The sequence below is a fragment of the Panthera uncia genome, chromosome A2 (assembly GCF_023721935.1).
Source record: "Panthera uncia isolate 11264 chromosome A2, Puncia_PCG_1.0, whole genome shotgun sequence".
NCBI classification, from domain to species: Eukaryota; Metazoa; Chordata; class Mammalia; order Carnivora; family Felidae; genus Panthera; species Panthera uncia.
In genome coordinates, this window is record NC_064816.1 from 145390577 (window position 1) to 145412992 (window position 22416).

At 37.3% G+C, this 22416-nt stretch overlaps 1 protein-coding gene across 8 annotated transcripts in view; it reads right to left on the minus strand.

Annotated features, from left to right (window-relative positions):
* CNOT4 (CCR4-NOT transcription complex subunit 4) overlaps positions 1-22416 on the minus strand; it is a 146332-nt gene that overhangs the window by 56411 nt on the left and 67505 nt on the right. For 4 of the 8 annotated variants that reach the window (XM_049641899.1, XM_049641904.1, XM_049641901.1 and 1 more), the window contains exons 3-7: positions 13295-13492; positions 5909-5995; positions 5066-5167; positions 4182-4307; positions 358-491 (exon numbers count right to left, since the gene is read on the minus strand). In XM_049641899.1, coding sequence (XP_049497856.1) covers positions 358-491; positions 4182-4307; positions 5066-5167; positions 5909-5995; positions 13295-13492 — 647 coding nt within the window. The remainder of the gene's footprint in view (positions 1-357; positions 492-4181; positions 4308-5065; positions 5168-5908; positions 5996-13294; positions 13493-22416) is intronic. The other 4 variants (XM_049641902.1, XM_049641905.1, XM_049641907.1 and 1 more) reach the window with 2 other exon arrangements.

The following is a 22416-nucleotide window of genomic DNA, read 5'->3' on the forward strand; positions in this document are numbered from 1 at the left end:
ATTTCCCCCACATTATATCAGGAGGGAAACCTTAATTAGGTAAATAAGAGCCTTTCAGTAACCAACATCCCTTAATTTCCTTTTTTGCAAGGAGGGTGTTCTCAGGGTCCAGGGCAGTCTGCAAATCAACGCAAAGGGTAGCCATCAAGAGGCTCATTGATGTGTTACCAGGGAGCAGCAGGCAGCAAATATTCAAACCCAGAAACTGTGACTCAACATTTTCTATTTGGTGCAACAACTGTGCACAAATGATACACACTGTCAAGAAGGATTCTGCCTGAAGAAGATGTAGAATGAAAAGAGAAGATCGACAGACATGAAGGGAAGGTGTCTGATCATACTAATATCGGTACTTACGTATCATACCTCTGCAGTGGCGTCACTTTGTTCTTATTCTTATCAACTGAACCCGTAGACAGTTGAAGAAAATTGGGGTTTAATTTATATAATTCTTGAAGTAGTTTCTGTTCATATTCTTGGTGTTTACCCGCCTAATGAAAGAAGAAATAAAAACTGCAGTGGGGCTCATAAAATGGCTGCTAAAAATTAATAACTTACTTTCCAAATTATTAAAGAAATCCTAAATAAAACATGTAAAAGTTTTTCATGGCTTTAGAGAACCTTGTGAGGATGATGCCACAGAACCACTAGACCAATGAAAGTTCTTCCAACAAAACTATGTGATACGTATACCATTAATTAAGGCATTTCATCAACCACTTTATTGTGCAAAAAAGCTTATTAATAGACAACTTTTTTGCTACTTCAAAAAACTAGAGTGTCTTTTAAACCTATTTCCCCATCTTTCATATATGAATGAACTCTTCTAACAGGCCGTTACACAACTTTCTGAAGATCACCAAAAGTAATTAATCTAACTTTTTATTATTTTTTTTTTAATTTTTTTTTCAACGTTTTTTATTTATTTTTGAGACAGAGAGAGACAAAGCATGAACGGGGGAGGGGCAGAGAGAGAGGGAGACACAGAATCGGAAACAGGCTCCAGGCTCCGAGCCATCAGCCCAGAACCTGACGCGGGGCTCGAACTCACGGACCGTGAGATCGTGACCTGGCTGAAGTCGGACGCTTAACCGACTGCGCCACCCAGGCGCCCCTAATCTAACTTTTTAAAAGAGACTAAAGGGGCACCTGGGTGGCTCAGTCGATTGAGCATCCAACTTCAGCCCAGGTCATGATCTTGCGGTCCGTGAGTTCGAGCCCTGCGTCAGGCTCTGTGCTGACAGCTCGGAGCCCGGAGCCTGTTTCAGATTCTGTGTCTCCCTCTCTCTCTGACCCTCCCCCGTTCATGCTCTGTCTCTCTCTGTCTCAAAAATAAATAAACATTAAAAAAATAAAATAAAATAAAAGAGACTAAAAACTACAAAGAGGTCTGGGTGGCTCAGCTGGTTCAGCACCTGACACTTGATTGCAGCTCAGGTCATGATCTCACAGTTCGAATTCAAGCCTTGCGTCAGGCTCTGAGCTGAGAGCACGGAGCCCTGCTCGGTATTATATCTCTCCCTCTCCCTGCCCCTCCCCCACTTAAGCTCTCACTCTCTCCCCCTCAAAAAAAAAAAAAAAAAAAAAATTTAACATTTAAAAACAACAAAAAATCCAAAAACAAAAAAACCCAAAATAATCAGACTAACACTGTAAATAATACACAGATGAAAAGTCTTATTACATTTTTCATTATCTTGACACTAAGTAAAAATTCCATTAATTTGTTTTTACATAAAAATTAATATATTTTAAATTCCAGACTAGTTTGGAGTTTTATAAATAAAATTTTACTGGAACAGTCATGTTCATTTATTTACTTGCTGTCTATGGTTGCTTTCTGCTATAACAGAAGAATTGACTATTTGCTACAGAGACCATTTGGCCCAGAAAGCCTAAAATATTTACTGACTGGCCCTTTACAGAAAAAGTCTGCAGATCACTGCTCTATACACAAAAAAGAGAAATTTGTATTTACTGTAGTCGTAGCAGTATATCAGAAGGCAATGTCACAAACATTATGGGAGAAATTAGGCAAAGACTATTTCTGGAAAACTAGTCCAACACAAAAATAAATCCCAATGAAATTATTCTGAATAACTTTCTACTATTTGTATGTATATTACAACCGAAACAACATTTTTACTTACCTTCAAGGATTGTTTACTTATCTTAAAAGTGTGGTCTAACTAGATGTTATGGGAAAACCAAATCCAGAACAGGACAGATCAAAACAGAAACAAAACAATAAAAACAAGCAAGGGCAATATCATCTAATCGAGTATGACTGTATCATATATACTGCACAACTTATCATTCCCTATTCTTTTTTTTTTTTTTTTAATGTTTAGCTATTTATTTTGAGAAAGAGAGAGTGAGAGAGAAAGCGCATGCGTGGGGGAGGGGGCAGAGAAAGGGAGAGAGAAAATCTGAAGCAGGCACCACGCTTTCAGGACGGAGCCTAATGCGGGGCTTGATCTCACAAACCATGAGCTCATGACCTGAGCCAAAATCAAGAGTCAGACGCTCAAACAACTGAGCCACCCAGGCGCCCCACATCGTCCCCTGTTCTGAGAGGCGCTCCTGCCTGTTTCAAATGGATCTACAAATGTTTCATACAGCACTAAAGTTTGAGATATGCAGTAACAAGGAAAGAGCTGATGTTTACTGTGATATAATCTGTTCAAATTTCCTTTGTATATAGAGAAGTGTTTTAATAAAGAAACCTCCTTTCAAATTAATTTTAAACTCACATAAAGAAAAACAGATGAGTTCATCACAACAGTGAATTTTAAATTGTTAAGAAAAAATACAGTCAGATGTGGATTTTACATCTTTAAAACATGAAAAGCCTTGAAATTTTTTTCTACAATCAATACTTCGGGAGATATTCTGGCTTTTATTAGCAACTAAAAGCTGAAACTAATACTCAAATGATTCTACAGGGGCAGTCCAGAGAGACAGGTTAAATCCCATTACAAGTAAGTTCCAAGGGCCACCTATCCATTTTCATTTATAACTCAATAATACTCAAAAAAGAGATCAAGTAGGGCTTAGAAACTCTTTAGACAGAGATTTTCATTGTAATAGTAGCATGAGTAGTGCATATTCTCTACTTGTCAAAATTAGTTTGAAGTGGTTCAACCTTAGATTTTATCCAAGAAGGTTTTATCCAAAGAAAGAAAACAAATTAAGAAGCATTTATTAGATAAGAAGTCATCTGTGCCCATTAAATATCACAGAGACCTTATTTTAACACTGTTTTGGGATCATCAAGAAATACTATCAAGACATACCAATGAATTGATTACAATGAGACTTAATCTGTAGTAACTCCAAGTCAAAAAAAAAAAAAAAAAGGCAGTATTTCATTTAACAATCTGCTCTTAAAGGCGACCCTACTAGACTTTCTCTAGCTTGACCTAGAGAATCAAAGTTGGCAATCAATGCTGCCCCCACCTTCTAAATGAGAAGGGTATTCCTGCAAAAGTCCACAGCAACAATCTGAAGACCTCAGCTACAATAGGGAAGTGCAGCATTGTGCTTTGGTATAATCCTCATTTAATATGCATGTGGTCAACATTTTTACTTGTAAAGGCCTGTTTATACTACAAATTGAAAGGAGACTAGAGGACAGAAAATATAAAAAAGAACATGGGATAATAAACCTTCAACTCATGACACTGATTCAGTGTACGCTTTCATGGGGAGAATCATTTTATAAAAATGTTACCTCATCAGCAACATTCGATAGGTTTATTATTCTCTAGCATGTTCTATAAAGAGTGGAAATTAGCAAGGAAAAACCTCATAATTACAGTAACCCACTTAGCTTTCATTTTGCTGATATTCCCACTAAAGTAGCATTTACCAAAATGCCTTCGTTGGCCAATTAAGTTCTGAATGTACATTCCCTTCCTGGATATGTATTAGCATATTAAAGACTCTGAGAAGTCCTGTAAGAAAGAAACCTATTCATCTTCATTCACACTTAATGGACTACCGACCCATCTTTATTACAACAATAATTCTGTAGAACTGATATTCCACGGAACACTGGAAAATGCTACTTTAATAATAATTAAAAAAATAGAATCCCTAGTTTTTGCTTTTGTAATTTTAACTTATAAAGAAAAATACTCCCTTTTCCGCAAAGTTTATAATTCACATTAATTTACTACCTGCATTTCCTCTTTTGTGAAGCTGGCCGCCTCATCCCCCAATTCATGTAGATACATGCAGTCAGGCTTCGGACACTGCATATTCTTTAAGAAGTAACTGCAGTATTTTGTTGTACCTAGAGATGCCTGTAGGAGAGTTGGGGAGGGGGAAAAATGACCCAAAATGTGAATTGACACAATGAAGATTTCCATCTTTGGCGTTTTCACTTCACCTAAAATGAGGCATCAATGTAACCAAAACAATAAGTAAGGCTCTGAATACTGGAGAACTAAACTATTACTAAGCAGAATTTATTAAAAATGATGCTCATTTGGAAGAACTCAAGAACCCCCTCCCCTGCCCAAGTCTATGGTTTCCAGAATCTGAGTACCCAAATCTTCCCTAGGGATCAGAAGACAAGATACACAAAATCTGTTCCACGTTATAGTAACTTCTTGCAAGTAACTGTACTTGCTCATTAAGAAGGCAAATTCTTTTTTCTAGTTATGCCAGCCTTTTTCCACTTAAATAAAGCATGGCTCAGTGGGACCCCTTATTCAAACCTGAACTGATCAATATTCAAATATTTAAGGACAACAAATCAGAACCATTTTCTGTCATAAGTATCATAGATCCTATTTTCACAAAATAAGATTATGTGTAATTACAGAAGATTTTTAAAGATTATCACCTAAAAATGAATGTGTTTATTCCTACCTGGTCAAACAAGACCCTACACATAATCTGGCAGTAAACAAATCAGCTGTCATAAATTAGTATGGATACTTAAGAAGCAATCTTCAAATAGACCCCCCTCAAATGTAATAGGTAAATCCTAGCCTCTCCTCTATTTACTACATTGTACCTCTTCCCCCTTAAAAAAACATCAAGAGGAACATATTACCTTAAGTGTTCTGCCATCTACTACCACATTGTTGACACACTGTATGGCTCTGAGAGCATCTTCTGACCGGATATAGGTTACATAAGCACTGGCGCTTGGACCCTAAAGTGACAACACACTGTTACCAAAGTTTCAAATTCAACAAAAACTTTAGCAATTCCTTTGCACCCTGCCTAGGGAATTCTGAAGGCCTTTACTACTACTATCATTAATAATAATGACAATAATTAGAAGTAGTAGTAACTCTGATTAAACCATATACTAGTTTATCTTAAAACAACCATACTTAATGAATTTTATCTGATTTTAAGTATACTAAAATATATATGGATAAAATATCATCCCTGGCTTGGTATTTATATTTTTAAAGTCATTTGACAGGCTCGTCAAGGTTACAATAAGCTTTGAAAGTTAGATTTAAAAAAATAAGATCTGAAGATTTGTCAAATTATGTTCTCCCCAAAATAAAAGCAATTTGCGAGAGTATTCTATCTGCTAATACCAGCATAACAAAGATGCTCTACTAAGTTTTCAATAGTTGAAAATATTAATTAGAAACCATCACCTTATTATCGCATTGCCTGATAATAGACTCAACTCCCCCTCCCCCCCAAACGAACACTAAACTTTGTTTTACTGTTTCCCTCTTATTATCAATTCACTGTTAAGTCCTGATGAGTCAAATGAGCATGAGAAATTCCCCCACCCCACCAACAGAGGTCACTACACTGCTTAAATCCTTGACCCTCAGGCTTTGTAATTAAAGCTGAATTTTCCTTCTGAACAGCCCAGGTCAAGCCCAGACCATAGGAAGGAAAGGCAAAAATCCCTATAATGAGTTACCTGTGAGCCTGCATATGATGTGCTATTATTGATGACAACTTTATGTATTTTACCAAACTTCCCAAAATATTCTGGTCGTTTTAAAACCTATAAAAGAAGAAGAAATAAGGTATAATGTGTCCCCATTTTCATCAGTGTTATCCTTATAATGGGGACATAACCATCCCTCTTCAGTGAAAGGAAAATAGTTTTTAAAGTTTTCTAATAAATGTGACTACTTCCTAATTTACAATTTGTGTGGTTAACCTATAGGATATTATCAACAGAGTGTAAAAGCTATTTTTTATTGACCCAGTTATATGGAAACTGAGACTCACTAAATTTGGTATTACCCACCATGTTCTAGTATCTGCACCAATAATCAGTGAAATCTTACCTTCACAGTATTCTTAAACACCAAAACAATCAAACATCTTAACCACATTTTCATTAATAGATGATCCTTATGAAAAAGTAATTCTCAAAACAATGACCAAATAATTATGTATTAAACACAGACAGAAACTCAAGAACAGACATAAGTAGAGACAGTCTTTACTCATAAATCTATTGTATATAATATTTGATATGTTAAAGTTACAAATTGCAAATACGGTAACAATGTTCCTCAACCTTCTAAGCTTAATGATGTATCACTGTATGTGTGTACTTATTCTCTTTGTGTTGATTTTGCGGTTTCTTGATTATCTCCTCTGTGTGTGTGCGTTTTTTTCCCTACTCTTTGCCTAGTAAACAACATATATGGGGTGATGGAAACAAATTTATTCATTTCTCTATTACCCGGTTACTTCTTTGTAGTTATTCCCCCTTATACCTGTGCCACCTCCTTTACTTTGTGATCACTATATGCATTCATTTTACTTTACTTACAGACTTACTTGACCTGTGTTAATCTGACCAATATGTAACCTGATATAAAACTTCTCCCATAATTTCCAACTACTTTAAAATTAAATTTGGTTCTTTTCCTAGAAAAGAAATAGAAAATTTATCTATAGACCTACTGTTCTTACAACCTCTACAAATAGCAAGCTCTCTCTCGAGGAAGTTTTCTGTGTGTACCTGTCCAAGTGTGTGCCAAGTATTCTTTCCAAACACTCTTAATTTGGTAACATTCTCACATACTTACAACTCAGCTAATGTGTTCTGTATGATAGAATCAAGACTTTGTGAAATAGTGTATGGCTGAGGTATCATAAATTCCTAACAGTTTTCAACTTAATTAACAATTATTTTTTACCACATTTTGCTTTAGGTTCTTACAAGTATAGGGTTGTCATGTTTTCTATAGCCAATTTTAATGGATTATGAGATGATACTTTTGGTTTTCGATCTTTTTTCCACCAAATCCCCTAACATATGAAACTATTAAGTGGTGAAGGCAATGGCCCTGAGGCTTTACACAGCAAAGTCCCAGGGCTGAGGAGCAGGGGGAAGAGTTTATTTTGAAAAGCTTCCTGGCTGGTGGAGCGTAGAACTGTATTCACTATTCCAGCTGGATGCATACCAACTCAGCGAAAGGCTCCACAGCCAACATACCTGCTTCAAAGGTTCAGGCTGGTCAGTTTATGCTACATCAGCATCTCAAATCACATCTGAGTTTATGGCAGTAGCTCTCAATGAAGGCAGCATTCAAGAGAGCATTTAAAAATCCGTGGGAGCTTTTCTTGGGGGAGGTTGTCAAAATGAATGGGAGGCAATACTTATGTTCAGTGCATGAGAACCAGGAATGGCTTACCAGGCTTGGGCTAGCCCTGCAAAATGAAGAACTGTCCTGCACAATTGCTGAATGTCCTATAAGACATTAATGTAGCTGAGAAGCCTATGTATAATTAAGTGAACCCAGAAACAAACTCCACATTATACATAAACTCAAAGTAGTTCCCTACAATTTTGACATATGTTGAATTTACAGGAAAGCAAATAATATGTAATTCAGGGAAGACTACAAGTGCTTTATTCAGAATTATACTAAGAGTTGTTTCGGAAAAATCACACCATTGGCATTTCATGGTACCTGAGTTGCCAATACAGATACCTGTAACAATCTGCATTGTGGGTGTCACATTCACAGTGATTCTACAAAAAATGTAAGTATTCCACTATTTTATTGTATACTTAACAATAGTATGTCCCAAACCTGAATATGCATATAAATCATCCAAGGATCTGGTAAAATTGTGTATTTGGATTCAGTAGCTCTGGGGCAGGGCCCGAGTTTACATAATAAGCACCCAGGTGATACTAATGCTACCAGCCCAGAAGCTGCACCTTGAACAGCAAGGTCCTAGAGTAGGGGTACCCAAGCTTTACATGTAGAAATAGTATTGTATAATTATTTTCCTCTTAGTACTTTTATTTCTTTACTTCATGAAAGTCAAGGAGTGTTATAAAATATTTTTTAAAAAATGGTTACTGGTTCTGATAAGAAAACCACTGGCTTATGGAAATAGTTTCTGGCCAATATTTGGCTACAAGACCTTCAATACAACATAAGATTTCTGTATAACTACACTGACATGTCACATTGGAGCCAGAATGATTATTTCCAAAGCACACATCTAGCCATGTCACTCTGTTCTTAAGAACATTCAACAGGTTTCCACAGCCTTTAGGATAAAGTGCAAACTCCTTGGCGTGGTTAAAAACCCTTCAGAATCTGTTACTACTTACCTCGCCAGCCTCATCTCTCACCACTGCACTCTAATCTTCCAGCCAAACAAATCACTTGCAGACTGAGATCTTTCTCATCCAGGAGCATTTGTATAGTTCCTGTGCCTGAAGCACTTTACCCCAAAGACAGCAGAAGAGTACATACCTCGCCAGCAAGATCGGGTGCTCTCTCTTGTGCCTCCATAGCCCTCAGTACTACTCATATTACAGTAACTGTTAGCTTGAAAATAAGCAGGGACCACGTCTGTACTGGTGTATACTCAGTGTCTTATACACTGCCCAGCACATGGTACCCCATAAATGCTTATTGAAAAGGGAACAATTTTAACACTGAACAAAAAGAATTACATGGATAAAGAACACCGATGGGCCTCAGAGTATTAGCAAATGGCCCTATGGCTGATAAGAAATGGCTTGCCCAGGCAAGGGAAATTTAAATAATTTAAACTTTCTATATTAAGTTAAATATTCTAGATTCTGTCTAAACATACAACTAGCAAAACAGTATTCTAGTGAATAAAAGGTATGGGGAATAGGCAGAATACCCTACATATCACATTATCCGTATATTCAATGTCATACATTTACTTCACAGTGAGCCAGCTTTAATACTAATATAGAATATAAAAAGCTACATGACAGGGGCGCCTGGGTGGCTCAGTCAAGTGTTCGACTTCGGCTCAGGTCATGATCTCGTGGTTTGTGGGTTCGAGCCCCGCATGGGGCTCTGTGTTGACAGCTCGGAGCCCAGAGCCTGCATCAGATTGTGTGTGTGTGTGTGTGTGTGTGTGTGTGTGTGTGTGTGTGTCTGTTCCTCTTCCCCCACTTGCTGTCTCTCTCAAAAATAAATAAACATTAAAAAAAAAAAAAAAGACTACATGACAGAATTATAAATGCCCAATGGCATGCCAAATGTTTAAAATGTCTTCCTCTAGGGGCGCCTGGTGGCTCAGGTGGTTAAGTGTCCGACTTCGGCTCAGGTCAGGATCTCATGACTTGTGAGCTTGAGCCCCGCATCGGGCCCTGTGCTGACAGCTAAGGGCCTGAAGCCTGCTTCAGACTCTGTCTCCCTCTCTCTCTGCCCCTCCCCTGCTCTCACTCTGTCTCTTTCTCAGAAATAAACATTAAAAATTTTTTTAAATAATAAATAAACTGTCTCCCTGTATATTCTTTGGGAACACAGTCAAGTTTTCATGGACACTACAGAGAAAATCAAAACCTTGGTAAACAGACAGAAGGATGAATGACTAGAGAAATGGATGGACAACAAACCAATGATCAGTGTAAAACACTAGAATAGGACCTTTAAGACCAGGGGATTAGAAGTGGGGGCGGGTGGAGGTGGGGGTGGGGGGGTGGGTCCTAGTCCTGGCTCTGCTATGAAACAGCTGTGTGATCTTAGGCAAGTCACTTAACTTCCCTATGCCTCAACTTCTCATTTGTAAAATAACATGGTTCTGTCTTTAAAGTCTTTTAGTTCCTCAAACAAGCTACTCTCTCAGACCACCACATACCTGGGACACACTTGTCCTTATCTGCGGCCTAGGGAATCCCTAGTAATTCTTAATTATCCTTCCCTCAGGAAGGCTTTTTGTGGATATCTATAGTAGCCAAGTCCCCTATTGTTATATGTTCCCCCAAAACTCTGTACTTCTCTGTTTATAAATGCTTAGCACAGTTAAAAGTACTTAAATTCTGTCTTCCCAACAGTTATTAATTACGAGTAGAGACTGGGGTGCCTGGATGGCTCAGTTGGTTGAGCATCTGACTTCAGCTCAGGTCATGATCTCACGGCTTGTGAGTTCAAGCCCCATATCGGGCTCTGTGCTGACAGCTCAGAGCCTGGAGCCTGCTTCGGATTCTGTGACTCCCTCCCTCTCTCTGCCCCTCCCCTGCTCATGCTCTGTCTCTCTGTCTCTCAAAAAATAAATAAATGTTAAGAAAAAAAAAAAAAGAGTAGAGACTGTGTCTGGCTTGCTGAACTACTTTATCTACAACATCAAAGTATCTAAAACAGGGTAAAAATTCAGAAGTTAATTTAGAAAATGAATGAATTAGGTTCCAGCAAATCCAAAATTTTAGGATTTAGAAGATAATTACCTCTAATCACTACCTCTAACTATATACCATAACTTCTAAAATAGTTTTTTTTCCTATTTATCAATAAGTGAATACATTTGATAATCAATCATGGTATTAAGTTTTTTGAGGCAAAAAATTATTTTCAAAATAATCTTGAATTTTTCCTAAACTCTCCTGTTAATCAGAATCCAGTCAAATACAGGGTGCCTGGGTGGCTCAGTTGGTTAAGCATGCAACTTTGGCTCAGGTCATGATCTTGCGGTTTGTGAGTTTAAGCCCCGTGTCAGGCTCTGTGCTGACAGCTCAGAGCCTGGAGCCTGCTTCGGAGTCTGTGTGTCCCTCTCTCTCTCTGCCCCTTCCTTACTTGTGCTGTCTCTCTCTCTCAGAAATAAATAAACATTTAAAAAAAATTAAATTAAAAAAAAAAAATTCAGTCACACACCAAATTGTTCATCATCCAAAAATAATAGGGAGCTCCTTTAACCTGAAAGTTACCACTAGCAATTTGAAACTTCAAGTTTTCTAATAAAGCTGACTTTAAGTTTTCCAAACGGAAAAGATTATACACACAAATTAAGAGGATGTGTTAAGATATTATTGTTTAGAAATGGTAGGATTGAGTAAATAAAACAGTGGTCTCTGATCTTCCTAGGGTTTCAAGTGAAATAAATGAGAGAAACCAATGTTTAAAAAAATTCAGGGTCTTCTCACCAAGAACACTGATTTCAAAAGTATAAAACCAGTACAGTGTTTTTTTTTTTTTTAAGGCACATTTAGATTCATGATAAGGTGTCCTCTCTCACTAGTCACCACCTAGATTAATTTCTTTCTGTGTAACAGTTCTTCAGATTAACATTACTGGAGTTATGTTTTGAAGTGGAAATAAGAAATCTCTGTAAGTAAATAGAAACAAATCACAGAATACAAAGAGGAGGCAGAAAACCTATAATCCAAACAGCAGACTGAGACTATGGCTTAATTTTAGCCAGCTTTCAGGCATTGCTCCCTATGTGCCTCCAGTACTATAGGTGACAGGACCCAGGATGTATTAACACAGTCAAGTACATGCATATCCAAGATCTGTCAAATCAAAATAAAAGTTCCATTCATTTACTGGAATACCAGTTTCAGAAAGCACAAGTAGACTCTAATCAGTAAGATCAGTAGGAGTAAACAGAGACAGATAAAGTAAAAAACTTTCAGAGGCAAGAAGGGCCCTTTTTTCTAGTTAGAAAAAAGACAAGAGTTGAAAGATGAAGACAGAAGGACTGGTGCAAAGTTGTAGTGGTGTTCAAGAAAATGGTCACAAGTGAAGTGGGGTTCTGCCTGCCTGAGGAATTAAAAAGAAAAAAGAAAGAACTGGCTGTTGAGGTTGAGTCACAGACCTGAAATGAGCTCTCATCCTTAAGAGCCATTGCTGAAAAGTCCTTTCGTGTGGAATTCTAGACCAACCCCATTGGCTTTGCAAAGAACCTGGTCTCCTGAAGGACTCATGCAACCCACTAATGCCAGCATCCCTGGACTTAGGTCCAAGTAATTCTGGAGTTGCCTCTATGTTTATTGCCAATGAGAAAAGCCTTCTTGGTAAGGTCTCTCTGACTTTCTCTTCTACTGATCTCGAAGCCCTTCACAACCTCAATTACACAGTAAACTTAATGTTTACACTCGTTAAATTTCATTCTTCTTGGGCCATTAGCCCACTTAGCCAAGTGTGAAGATTCCCACCTCCCTAAGCATATTCACTATAACCTTCCCTCTTAATGGGTACCATGAGGAATATTACTCCAAATTCTTCTTGAGGGGTACCTTTGGCAGAGCCCCCAAATCCAACTCTCTCCTACTCAAGTGAACACTCTGGCTGTCAATCAGCTTCTATCTGCCCTCCCATCAATCTAGTCAGCACCTCCTAACACATCAGAAATGAAAACTTAGCAGATATACATCCAAGGGGCTCAGGGAAAGTTATGAGCTCAATGTTACTCTTACAGCACTGGTGGTGAAAGGAGAAAAAAGAGGTAATAAACAGAGGGGATAATAAGGTCTGCTCTGCCTCCAAACAAACACCACAGAACCCGGTCCATTATTTTCCTTCATCAAATTCTCCCTCTTTCCCCAAACTTGGCTTGAAATGAATGAATAAAGAATGATGGTACAGCGTAGCAGTAGTTCTCTAACTCTTCTATAAGCAAGAATCACTACTTGGGCAGGATTAAAAAAATACAGCTCTCTAGTGGGTTCACGTAGCTGCATGCCCAGGACGATCCTTACACAGCTACAGAAAAGAGGAAAGAAACAGAGTAGTCATGTCACATGCTAGCCATATGGCAATATAAAACAATTATCCAACTTTCATAGATTATTAGCACTAAAGGAGATTTTAGAGATTTAGGTCAACCACCTCGTTTTACAACTAAAGAAAAGGAGGCCAAGAAAGATAAAGACACTTGCCTAAGATCACAACTGGCCATCGGTTGCTTAGAGAGAATTAAAAAATCATTTCCCATTCTCTCCTAAGTTTTAATAATTTCAGGGAAATCCTGGAAATAGGCAAGGTCAGCTGTTATTTCCAAATAAGATAAGCAAAAAAGAAAAAAAATGTCAAGTTGAGAAAGAAAACACAAGAGGGCTTACCTCAGGGTCTGCTAGGCGCTGAGACAGACCTACAACAAAGACGAGGTTTTTTTGTACAACACGTACACTAGCCAAATGTTTGCGATTTTCTGATATTTTCTGTTTTCTCTCATTCTGTTTCTGTTTTTTCTCATTCTTTATCCTCTGCAATTCTTCCTGGGAGAGTGGTTTATAAACTGCTGGGTCTTCTGGATATGGCTTTAAGCACAAAACAAAGAAGTTAGTATTAAATATGGAAAGACATAAGGTATATACATAAACAATGATCAAATTCTGGATGATGGGTATGTGGTTATTTGTTACATCTCCCTTTTTCTCAATCTTTTTTTTTTTTTTAAGTTTATTTATTTATTTTGAGAGAGCGAGAGAGACAAAGAAAGTGCAAACAGGGAAGGGACAGAGAGAGGGAGAGACAGAATCCCAAGCAGGCTCTTCGCTGTCAGATGTGGGGGTTGGACTCATAAGATGTGAGATCATGACCTCAGCCGAGATCAAGAATAGGATGCTTAACGGACTGAGCCATGCAGGGGCCCCCCTCAATCTTTCAATTGCTTCAAGTATTATTTATTTAATAAATTTAAAATTATACAAGTTTTTAAAAAATATTTATCTTTTTAGAGCTTAGCACAGACTATTTTTAGCACTAAACTTAAAATACTCCAGAATTACAAAGGTTCTATAATTTAAAAAAATACAACGGTGGTATTCCGTATAGTGTCCAGCAGAGTTGACAGGAAAAATCAAACATCTAAGGTGCTGTGGAAGAGGCAAAGAGTAGAAGTTACCTCATGTAAACATGGCTTTATATACTATTTTCAATAAGCACTTAATGAAAACCTACTATGTGTTAGAAAATTAACGAAGTGCTTATTCTTCAATTCATTCTTAGAGGAAGATAAACGGGCAAATAAACAACAATCTATAGGTTCTCTGGTTCAGGAGTTTGACTTTAGTTTCAACACTCATTAGCCATGTGGACTTAAGCAAGTCAATTAAATTCTATGTCTCAGTATCCTCACAAGCTGAAAATAATCTTGAAGGTGGGGGTAAAGATAAAACAAAACAATTATTGGGGTGCCTGGGTGACTCAGTCAGTTAAGCGTCTGACTTAGCTCAGGTCACAATCTCTGAGCTCGTGAGTTTGAACCCCGCGTCAGGCTCTGCACTGACAGCTCAGTCTGGAGCCTGCTTCAGATTCTGTGTCTCCCTCTTGCTGTCACTCCCTGTTTGTGCTCCGTCTCTCTGCCTAAAAATAAATAAACATGAAAAAAAATTCACAAAAAAATAAAGCAATTATCATGACTGGCACATAGTAATCCCTCAATAAATACTAGCAATTCCAACGTTGTAATTTTTTCCTTTTTTGTCATTATAATATTGTTTTCATTGCTACTGTTAATGCCAAAGCTAACGGTCGTCTGAATAAGAGCTGTGGACTCACACTGCCTGGCTTTGAATCTGGGCTCCTCTTTACCATCTGAGAGACCTTGGCTAATTTATGTGACCTGCCTGCCTCAGTCATCCTTTCTGTAAAATAGGAATCACAGGACTTTATTAAGAGGGTTTCTGTAAGAGTTACAAAAGGAAATACATTAAAGTGATTAAGACTGTGTCCTATACATAAGCATTCAATAAATCGGTTATTATTACTACTAATAAAAAATAGTTAATAAATGGAAGACAGGACACATTAAATACAATCATATCTAAATGTGGATACCCAGAGATCCCAGAAATAGAAAATTGTGCCTATCAGAATACAAGAGTGGGGGCTAACAGAAATGATGACCTCCAGGAAAAAAGTAGGAACAAGGTACAGTGGAGAGAGTATCCGAAAGCCTGAAACCCTGCTATGCTTTTAACATAAAGGTACTTTTCATCTTTCCCTATGTAAGTAAAACACAAAAACAAATAAAACCCCTCAAATTTGTGAACACACTCAGATTAATGCTAAAGGCAATTGAGAAAGTGAGACTTTTCTTTACGTTCCTCGGCTTCTACTGGTAATATCATAAGGTCTCCAAAAACCCTGTTCTTCAATCTTCAGACATTCTTAGTGGTCCTGCAGGATCTAAGCACCCATACCATTTGATTCCCACATTTAAAAATCTGCATCTTCCAGCTAATTGGTCCTATGTGACATACTCTAACTTCCTTGCGAGTGGGAGGCAAATAAAACAGCTGACTTGGTAATCCATGACCCGAAGTCTGTCTCTAGGATGAAATATAAAGCCATAGTGCACATTTTAGGAGCTCAATAAATATTTGCCAAATGAACACCAAGCTACTCCCTAAAACTGAAAAGTTAGCAATGCTAATTTTCCTTTTTAAAAAGTCTTAACTTTTCTACAGGTTTCACAAAAAGGAGAAGCATGCATCCCGTGAGCGCTGCTCCACCACACACACACCACCGTAAATACCTCCTCAGCAAACCCAGGGACAGGAAACTTAACAAGCTGGTACGAAGAGTGGAGGAAGGGAGGCGGACTAACAATGAGACAGAGACGCATAATCTGAATAACTGCAGAGAGTGTGACCTACATAGCGAGCAACGATAGTACTGAAAATGATCATAAAGAAAAACACATCTGGTCTACTTTTGACTGAAACACATACACTAAACTTAATTTTCTAGAAATATAGCACCAGATGAAAAATTATAAGCAGGGGAGCTTTCTTTAAATATATTATTATATGTTATGTACCAAAGGAGTGTGAAGTATGTCACCTATGGAAAAGCAGTTTTAATGTGTAAAACATTTTTAATAGTGTTAATTTGATGATAAACTGCCAAACTATTAAGGTGGTTTATAATATAAATCACTTATTTTCTAATATAATATAATATAATCACTAATATATCACTTATTTTCTTTCATCTGTGTAGTTATGGTCCCACTTCTATTTCTAATGTATCTTTATGTCTCTTCTCTTTATTTTCTGATCTGACCTGCCAAGAATTTGATTATTTTATTGGTCTTTCAGAGAACCAGCTCTAACTTTTATTGAAATATTACTTTTTTCTATTTTACCAAATTCTGCTGAATCCCTGCGCTTCCACTATCACAATGTTTAATACTCTCTTTTGGTTTCTTAACCTGCAATAAGCTCACTCATTTTTGTTCTGTTTTCCAATAAATGTATTTACAGCTTTAACTTTTCCTCCTGCTAGAAATGATGTAAACTACCATATAAAGCTTTATTTTTTAACCAATATCTTAAAAATGATAGATGATCTTCAGTGAGAAGTCCCAAGCCAATTTCTGTATAAAGGTCAAAATCCAGAGAGGTAAGTGTAAAGTCTTTGTAACAACAAATGGGGAAAGAGGGACAGCATTCAAAGCCCAGGGCCAGACCAAGATGAAAACTCTTTGGGGAGATCATCTCCATGTTAAGCTGAGACCCAGGCCTGTTAGTTTCAGGATAAGAATAAACTACAGAGAAGTCAGAACAAGATAAAAAAACAAAACAAAACAAAACAAAACAAAACAAAACAAAAGGGAGATAGAAGAAAATCAGTTGTTGAAGGAGAAGTTGTTGAAACCAATCTTAGGGAAGATTTGCATCCTGGAGACTTAAGGTCTTTATACTTGGCCCCACCAAAGACCATTATGCTTGAGGCATCCCTAATGGCAATGTTCACAGTATCCAGCAGAAGCCAAATCAAAATCTCTCTAGAGGAGGGCAAATCTACCTTGGACCCTGGAGAACCCTACAAATAATTCAATGACAACAACCAGGAAGCAGGCAGGCATAGATAATCAAGCACATAAAGAAAACAACGTGAAAAACAACCAGTAGAAACATTCCTCACAGACTTTAGTGGAATTACTGGATACAGATTTAAAAATAATGCTTATCTGTTTAAATAAATATATGATAAACTTGAAAGTATGTGCAGGGTATAAAAATCTATTTAACATATATCAAGCATGAAAAAAGAACAAACATTACTTCTAGAAAGGCAAAATTTTAGAATTCAATAGACATATTTAGCCAAAGATGACCAAAAACAATTCAAACACAATATGAAAGATCAGAAGAAATCATCCATTAATGCATTAAGGAAAGAAAAAAAAAAAAACCAAACGAACAAAAAACCAGAAAGGAAATTAAGAGACATGGAAGGTAGTAAAAAAAATCTGAAAAATATTTAATCAGAGTCCCAGAAGAAGAAAGAGAATAAAGACAATATCTGAAGAGATGATAACTGATTTTTTTTTTTCCCCCAGAACTAATGAAACTCACAAAGGTATAGATTTAAGAAGCCCTATAAACCCCAAGCAGGATAAATAAAAAGAAATACACAACGGAGTTCTTCTTTTTGGAACTGGTTAATATTTCCAGTGTGGCCTAAGAGTCAATTTTTGTGTTCACTACACTTGTATTTTAAAGTTTTATACTAATTTGGAGTGCCTGGTTGGCTCAGTTGGAAGTATGTGCCTCTTGATCCCGGAGTCATGAGTTTGAGCCCCATGTTGGGTGTAGAGAAAGTAAATTAGTACTTACAAATAAATAAATTAAAATAAAATAGGGGTGGTGCCTGGGTAGCTCAGTTGGTTAAGTGTCTGCCTTTGGCTCAGGTCACGATCTCACGGTCTGTGAGTTTGAGCTCAGCATCAGGCTGTCTGCTCTGAACACAGAGCCTGCTTCACATCCTCTGTCCTCCTACCCCCACTCCCTGCTCCTCTCCCACTTGCCCGCTCTCTCTCTCAAAATAAACTTTAAATAAATAAAGTTTTGTGCTAATTTGCACAAAGTTGGATGCATGTACAAACACACATATGCTTGCTAATTGTGTCATTCAATATTTTCCATTTCCCTTTATTTGGTCTACTTCATCTATCAAATTCTAAAATATAGAAGTTAGAAGTCTCTCCTTTATGAATGTGGATATAGTTTCTCCTGATATTTATATCAGCTCAATATACTTCCATGATCTACTGTTAAGTAAATAAAATTCCATGACTTTAGGGACCTTATAGCAGTAAAAATAATTTCTTCTTTTTCTTTTTAAAATGTGTTTGATCTTGATTTTGATTATGACTAAGACCAGTACTATTGCACTTTCTTTCCTATGATTTCCCTAGTTTCACTGATATTTTTCTGTGTATGTTCCTAAACAGTTCTACAAGGTTTACTGGGGAAAAAAGTAATCTCTCATTTTCTTCCTTCCTGAACCTTTTCTTCCTTCCTTCCTCTCATTTTCTTGCTTCTCCTTAGAAATAATCCTGTTAGACTCTTAGATGATTATTTTGTCATTTACTATCACGGCATTAAATAAGATGCTTGTATGAGTGCTACTTGATCTTTTCAGTTCTAGATATTATCATATTACACAAATTGAAAGCTTTCTTTCACCCAGCCTAACCATACATTCCAACTCTACTTTCTTCTTTAACAAAGTATTTTTTTTAACTTTGTTAAATGTTTATTTATTTTTGAGAGACAGAGTGTGAGTGAGGGGCAGAGAGAGAGGGAGACACAGAATCCGAAACAGGCTCCAGGCTCTGAGCTGTCAGCACAGAGCCCAATGTGGGGCTTGAACTCGGGAATGGCAAGATCATGACCTGAGCCGAAGTCAGATGCCCAACCAGCTGAGCCACCCAGGCACCATCAATTCTGCTTTCTAGCCTTCCACCCTCATTTGGGTTAGGTCAATACTCACAATTACATTATTATAAAGTTCAAATGTTATTTATATACTTCTACCTTCAGCCATGACACAGGAGATAGTAACAGACCAGGCCTACCAGCATAATCAACTAGAAAATGAGACAAAATACATGAAATAACTGTTTTCAGACATCAAAAAACAGGTACTGAACAGCAAATCTGTGTCCTCTGAGAGAAAAGAAGTAACACAGATGAACACGTTGAGTGTCTGTCCCAGCTTTCTGCTCTTCTGGCACTTAGTAGACCCCTGGCTGGGCCAACAATCACACTGAGCAGAGGTGACAGTGATCAAAACCTGAAGAGGCTGAGGCAACTGAAATTTATGGGGCAAAATATCACAAAGAGGGAAATGGTCCAAAAAGAATTACAGAAATCTGCATAGAGGAACCCTGTGACAGCTAGTTTCCATTGGCGGCTCTCCAATTAAGATACTCTGATAGAGTCCAGGTCAATAATGAATTTGGAGAGGAAATAAAACAGAAGTAATACCAACCACGTGTAAATTTTTTCAGAATATAGAGGATGAGGAAACATTTCCTAACTCGTTTTATGAAACCTGTATTACTGTGATACCAAATCTAAAAACAATATAAATAAAATCACATATAAATACCTCTCATGACATAGACATGAAAACCTTTCTGAAAACATAAGCAAATTAAAAACAAAAACAGTAGTATATCATTATCAAATGAAGTGTATCCTTGGAAGGGAAGGCTGATGCAAAAATCAATCAACCTAAAGTACCATTTCAACAGAATGAAGGAGAAAACACATGATAATCTCAAAAGAAGCATAAAAGGCATTTGACAAAATGCAACACCCACTCATAATAAAAACTCAGAAAGCAAGGAAAACATCCTCAACTTGATAAAAGCCATCTACAAAAAACTCACAGGCAATAACATACTTAATTGTGAAATACTCAACTCCTTCCCACTAAGACTGGGAACAAAGATACCTTCTATTCTTACCACTTTATTCCAATGTTATACTGGAAGTCTTAAGGCATCTATTTAACAAAATCAATTGTTCTACATATGAACTGGAAAATCAAATTTTTAAAATACCACATGCCAAATCTCAACAAACATAAAATAGTTACAGGTAAATATAACAAAACATGCTATATACTACTCCATATGCTGAAAACTACAGAACATCGTTTTATAAATGTTTAAAACCTACAGAAATACAAAGATAAACCTTACTGATGAACTAGATGAGTCAACATTTTTAAGATGTCATTCTTCCTCAAATTGACTGATTTATTCAATTCAAGCTCAATCAAAATCCCAGTAGGTTTTTTGGATAAAATTGCATACTAAATAAAAAGCTTATGTGAAAATGCTAAGGTCTTAGATGCCCAAAATAAATTCTATAAAAAATAAGTCTGTGGGGGTGCCTGGGTGGCTCAGTCAGTTAAGCGTCTAAATTCAGCTCAGGTCATGATCTCACAGTCCATGAGTTCAAGCCCCGCATCGGGCTCTGTGCTGACAGCTCAGAGCCTGGTGCCTGCTTCAGATTCTGTGTCTCGCTCTCTCTCTCTCTCTCTCTCTCTGACCCTCCCCTGCTCATATTCTATTTCTCTCTGTCTCAAAAATAAATAAAAACATTTTTAAAAAACATAAAAAAAATAAGTCTGTGGGTGGATGTGGAATGTATTCTAGAAATAAACTTACACATTTATGAGCAACTCATTTTTAAGAAAGAGTTCAAAGATATTCAACAGTGAAGGAATAGTCCTTTCTACAAATGCTGCTGTAACAATGTATCAGTAGTGGGGGGAATATCTGAATCTCTACAACATATCTGAGCCATGTAGAATACCATTACTTTTCTTTTCCTGCACAACTTTTGTTTGCTCTGATTAGATCTGTATATGTTCATTAGTAATTCAACCACCAAATGTCCTCCAAACGTTGCAATGGTCTCACAACACATTTCTCTTTTAAAACACCAAGTGTCCTCTCATTTTTATCTTTTTGTAAACCTCTGCCCCTTGCAAATTTCTGATCTGCCACATTTTGAGTTGGCTGTCCTTATATGAGGCACAGCTGCCGTCTCTCCTATCATCTCAGGAATCCCATTGTAGTCCCTCTTGTGTTTGATTACCTCTGCTTTATCACACATACTCTCTTCAATTCTTCATGTTGGTGAGGCATATTGTGCAGTAGATTCCTGAGAGAGAATGCACGGAGGGTAAAAAAAAAAAATTTGAGATCTTTCAGGTCTGAGAATGTCTTTTCATGTACCTTCACAATTAACAGACAGATATGGAGTTCTAGGGTGAAAATAAATTTCCTTCAGAAGTATCTTCTAGCTTCAAGACTTGCTTTTGAGAATTCTGAAATGATTCTGATTCTGGATGGTCATGTGTAACCTACTTTTTTCCTCTTTGGGAGCTTGCAGACTTCTTTGTTTTCAGTTTTCTGTTATTTAAAAATAAAAAAAAAGTTTGTGCCTGACACTTGATAGGCCTTTTTAATCTGAAAATATGTCCTTTGGTCCTGGGAATATTCTTCAATCATATTTTTGAAGATAACTTTCCTTCTGTGTAACTGTGGTCTATTTCTAGAACACTAACTTATTTGATATTTAACCTCCTGGATAGATCCTCAAATAAAGCTATCTCTTCTCTCAAATACTCTATCTCCTTTGTCTTTTTGCACTGTTTTTTAAGAGATCTGCTCAATTTCACCTTCCAACTCTCTCCTTATTTCTGCTATATTTTAATTATCAGTAACAATGTTTATCCTTCACTGAATTTTTTCAGACTATCTATCTTGTTCTTATTTCACGGATGCAGTATCTCCTATTATTTCTGAAATGAAAATAATAACTTTGACAAAGTTCTCATCTCCTTGGCCTTTATGGTTTCCACTGTGAGTCAGTGTTGTATGATGCTGCATCAGTACCTGTGTTCCCAGGTATTTTTCTCTGAAATGCTGCACTAAAAGAACATACAAAGGCAGTCTAAGGAATGACCAGGTAGCCTGTGACTTTGTTTAGGGAAATACTAAGGTCCTTCTGAACCCATTAGGCTCAACAACTAGGACCGAACAGAAACATTAAACTCTCCTAGTTTTTAAAACCTACCCACCTCTCTGCTTCTCAAAAGTATTAAAGGAAAGTGGACCTTTATGCAAACAAGCAGGATTCATTTGTGAGTCCAAACCAGGGCTTCCTTCAACGAACTCCTCACCTGCACTTCCAAGTTTATTTAAATCATCTCAATTTGCCATTTCACAGGGTGGCCTCTACGGGCCACTTTCCCAGCAGAGTTGGGCTATGTGTAAATGGCGGCTTCCTGGCCTTCTACAAGCCTTGGCAACACTGTGCTCCTCTGCGTTAACACAACCGCTGAGGCTAGTCTCTGGCGACATCTAGACTTGCTGGTCGCTGAGATGGGCTGCTTCGTAACCACAGGTGGCACGTGTGCTCAG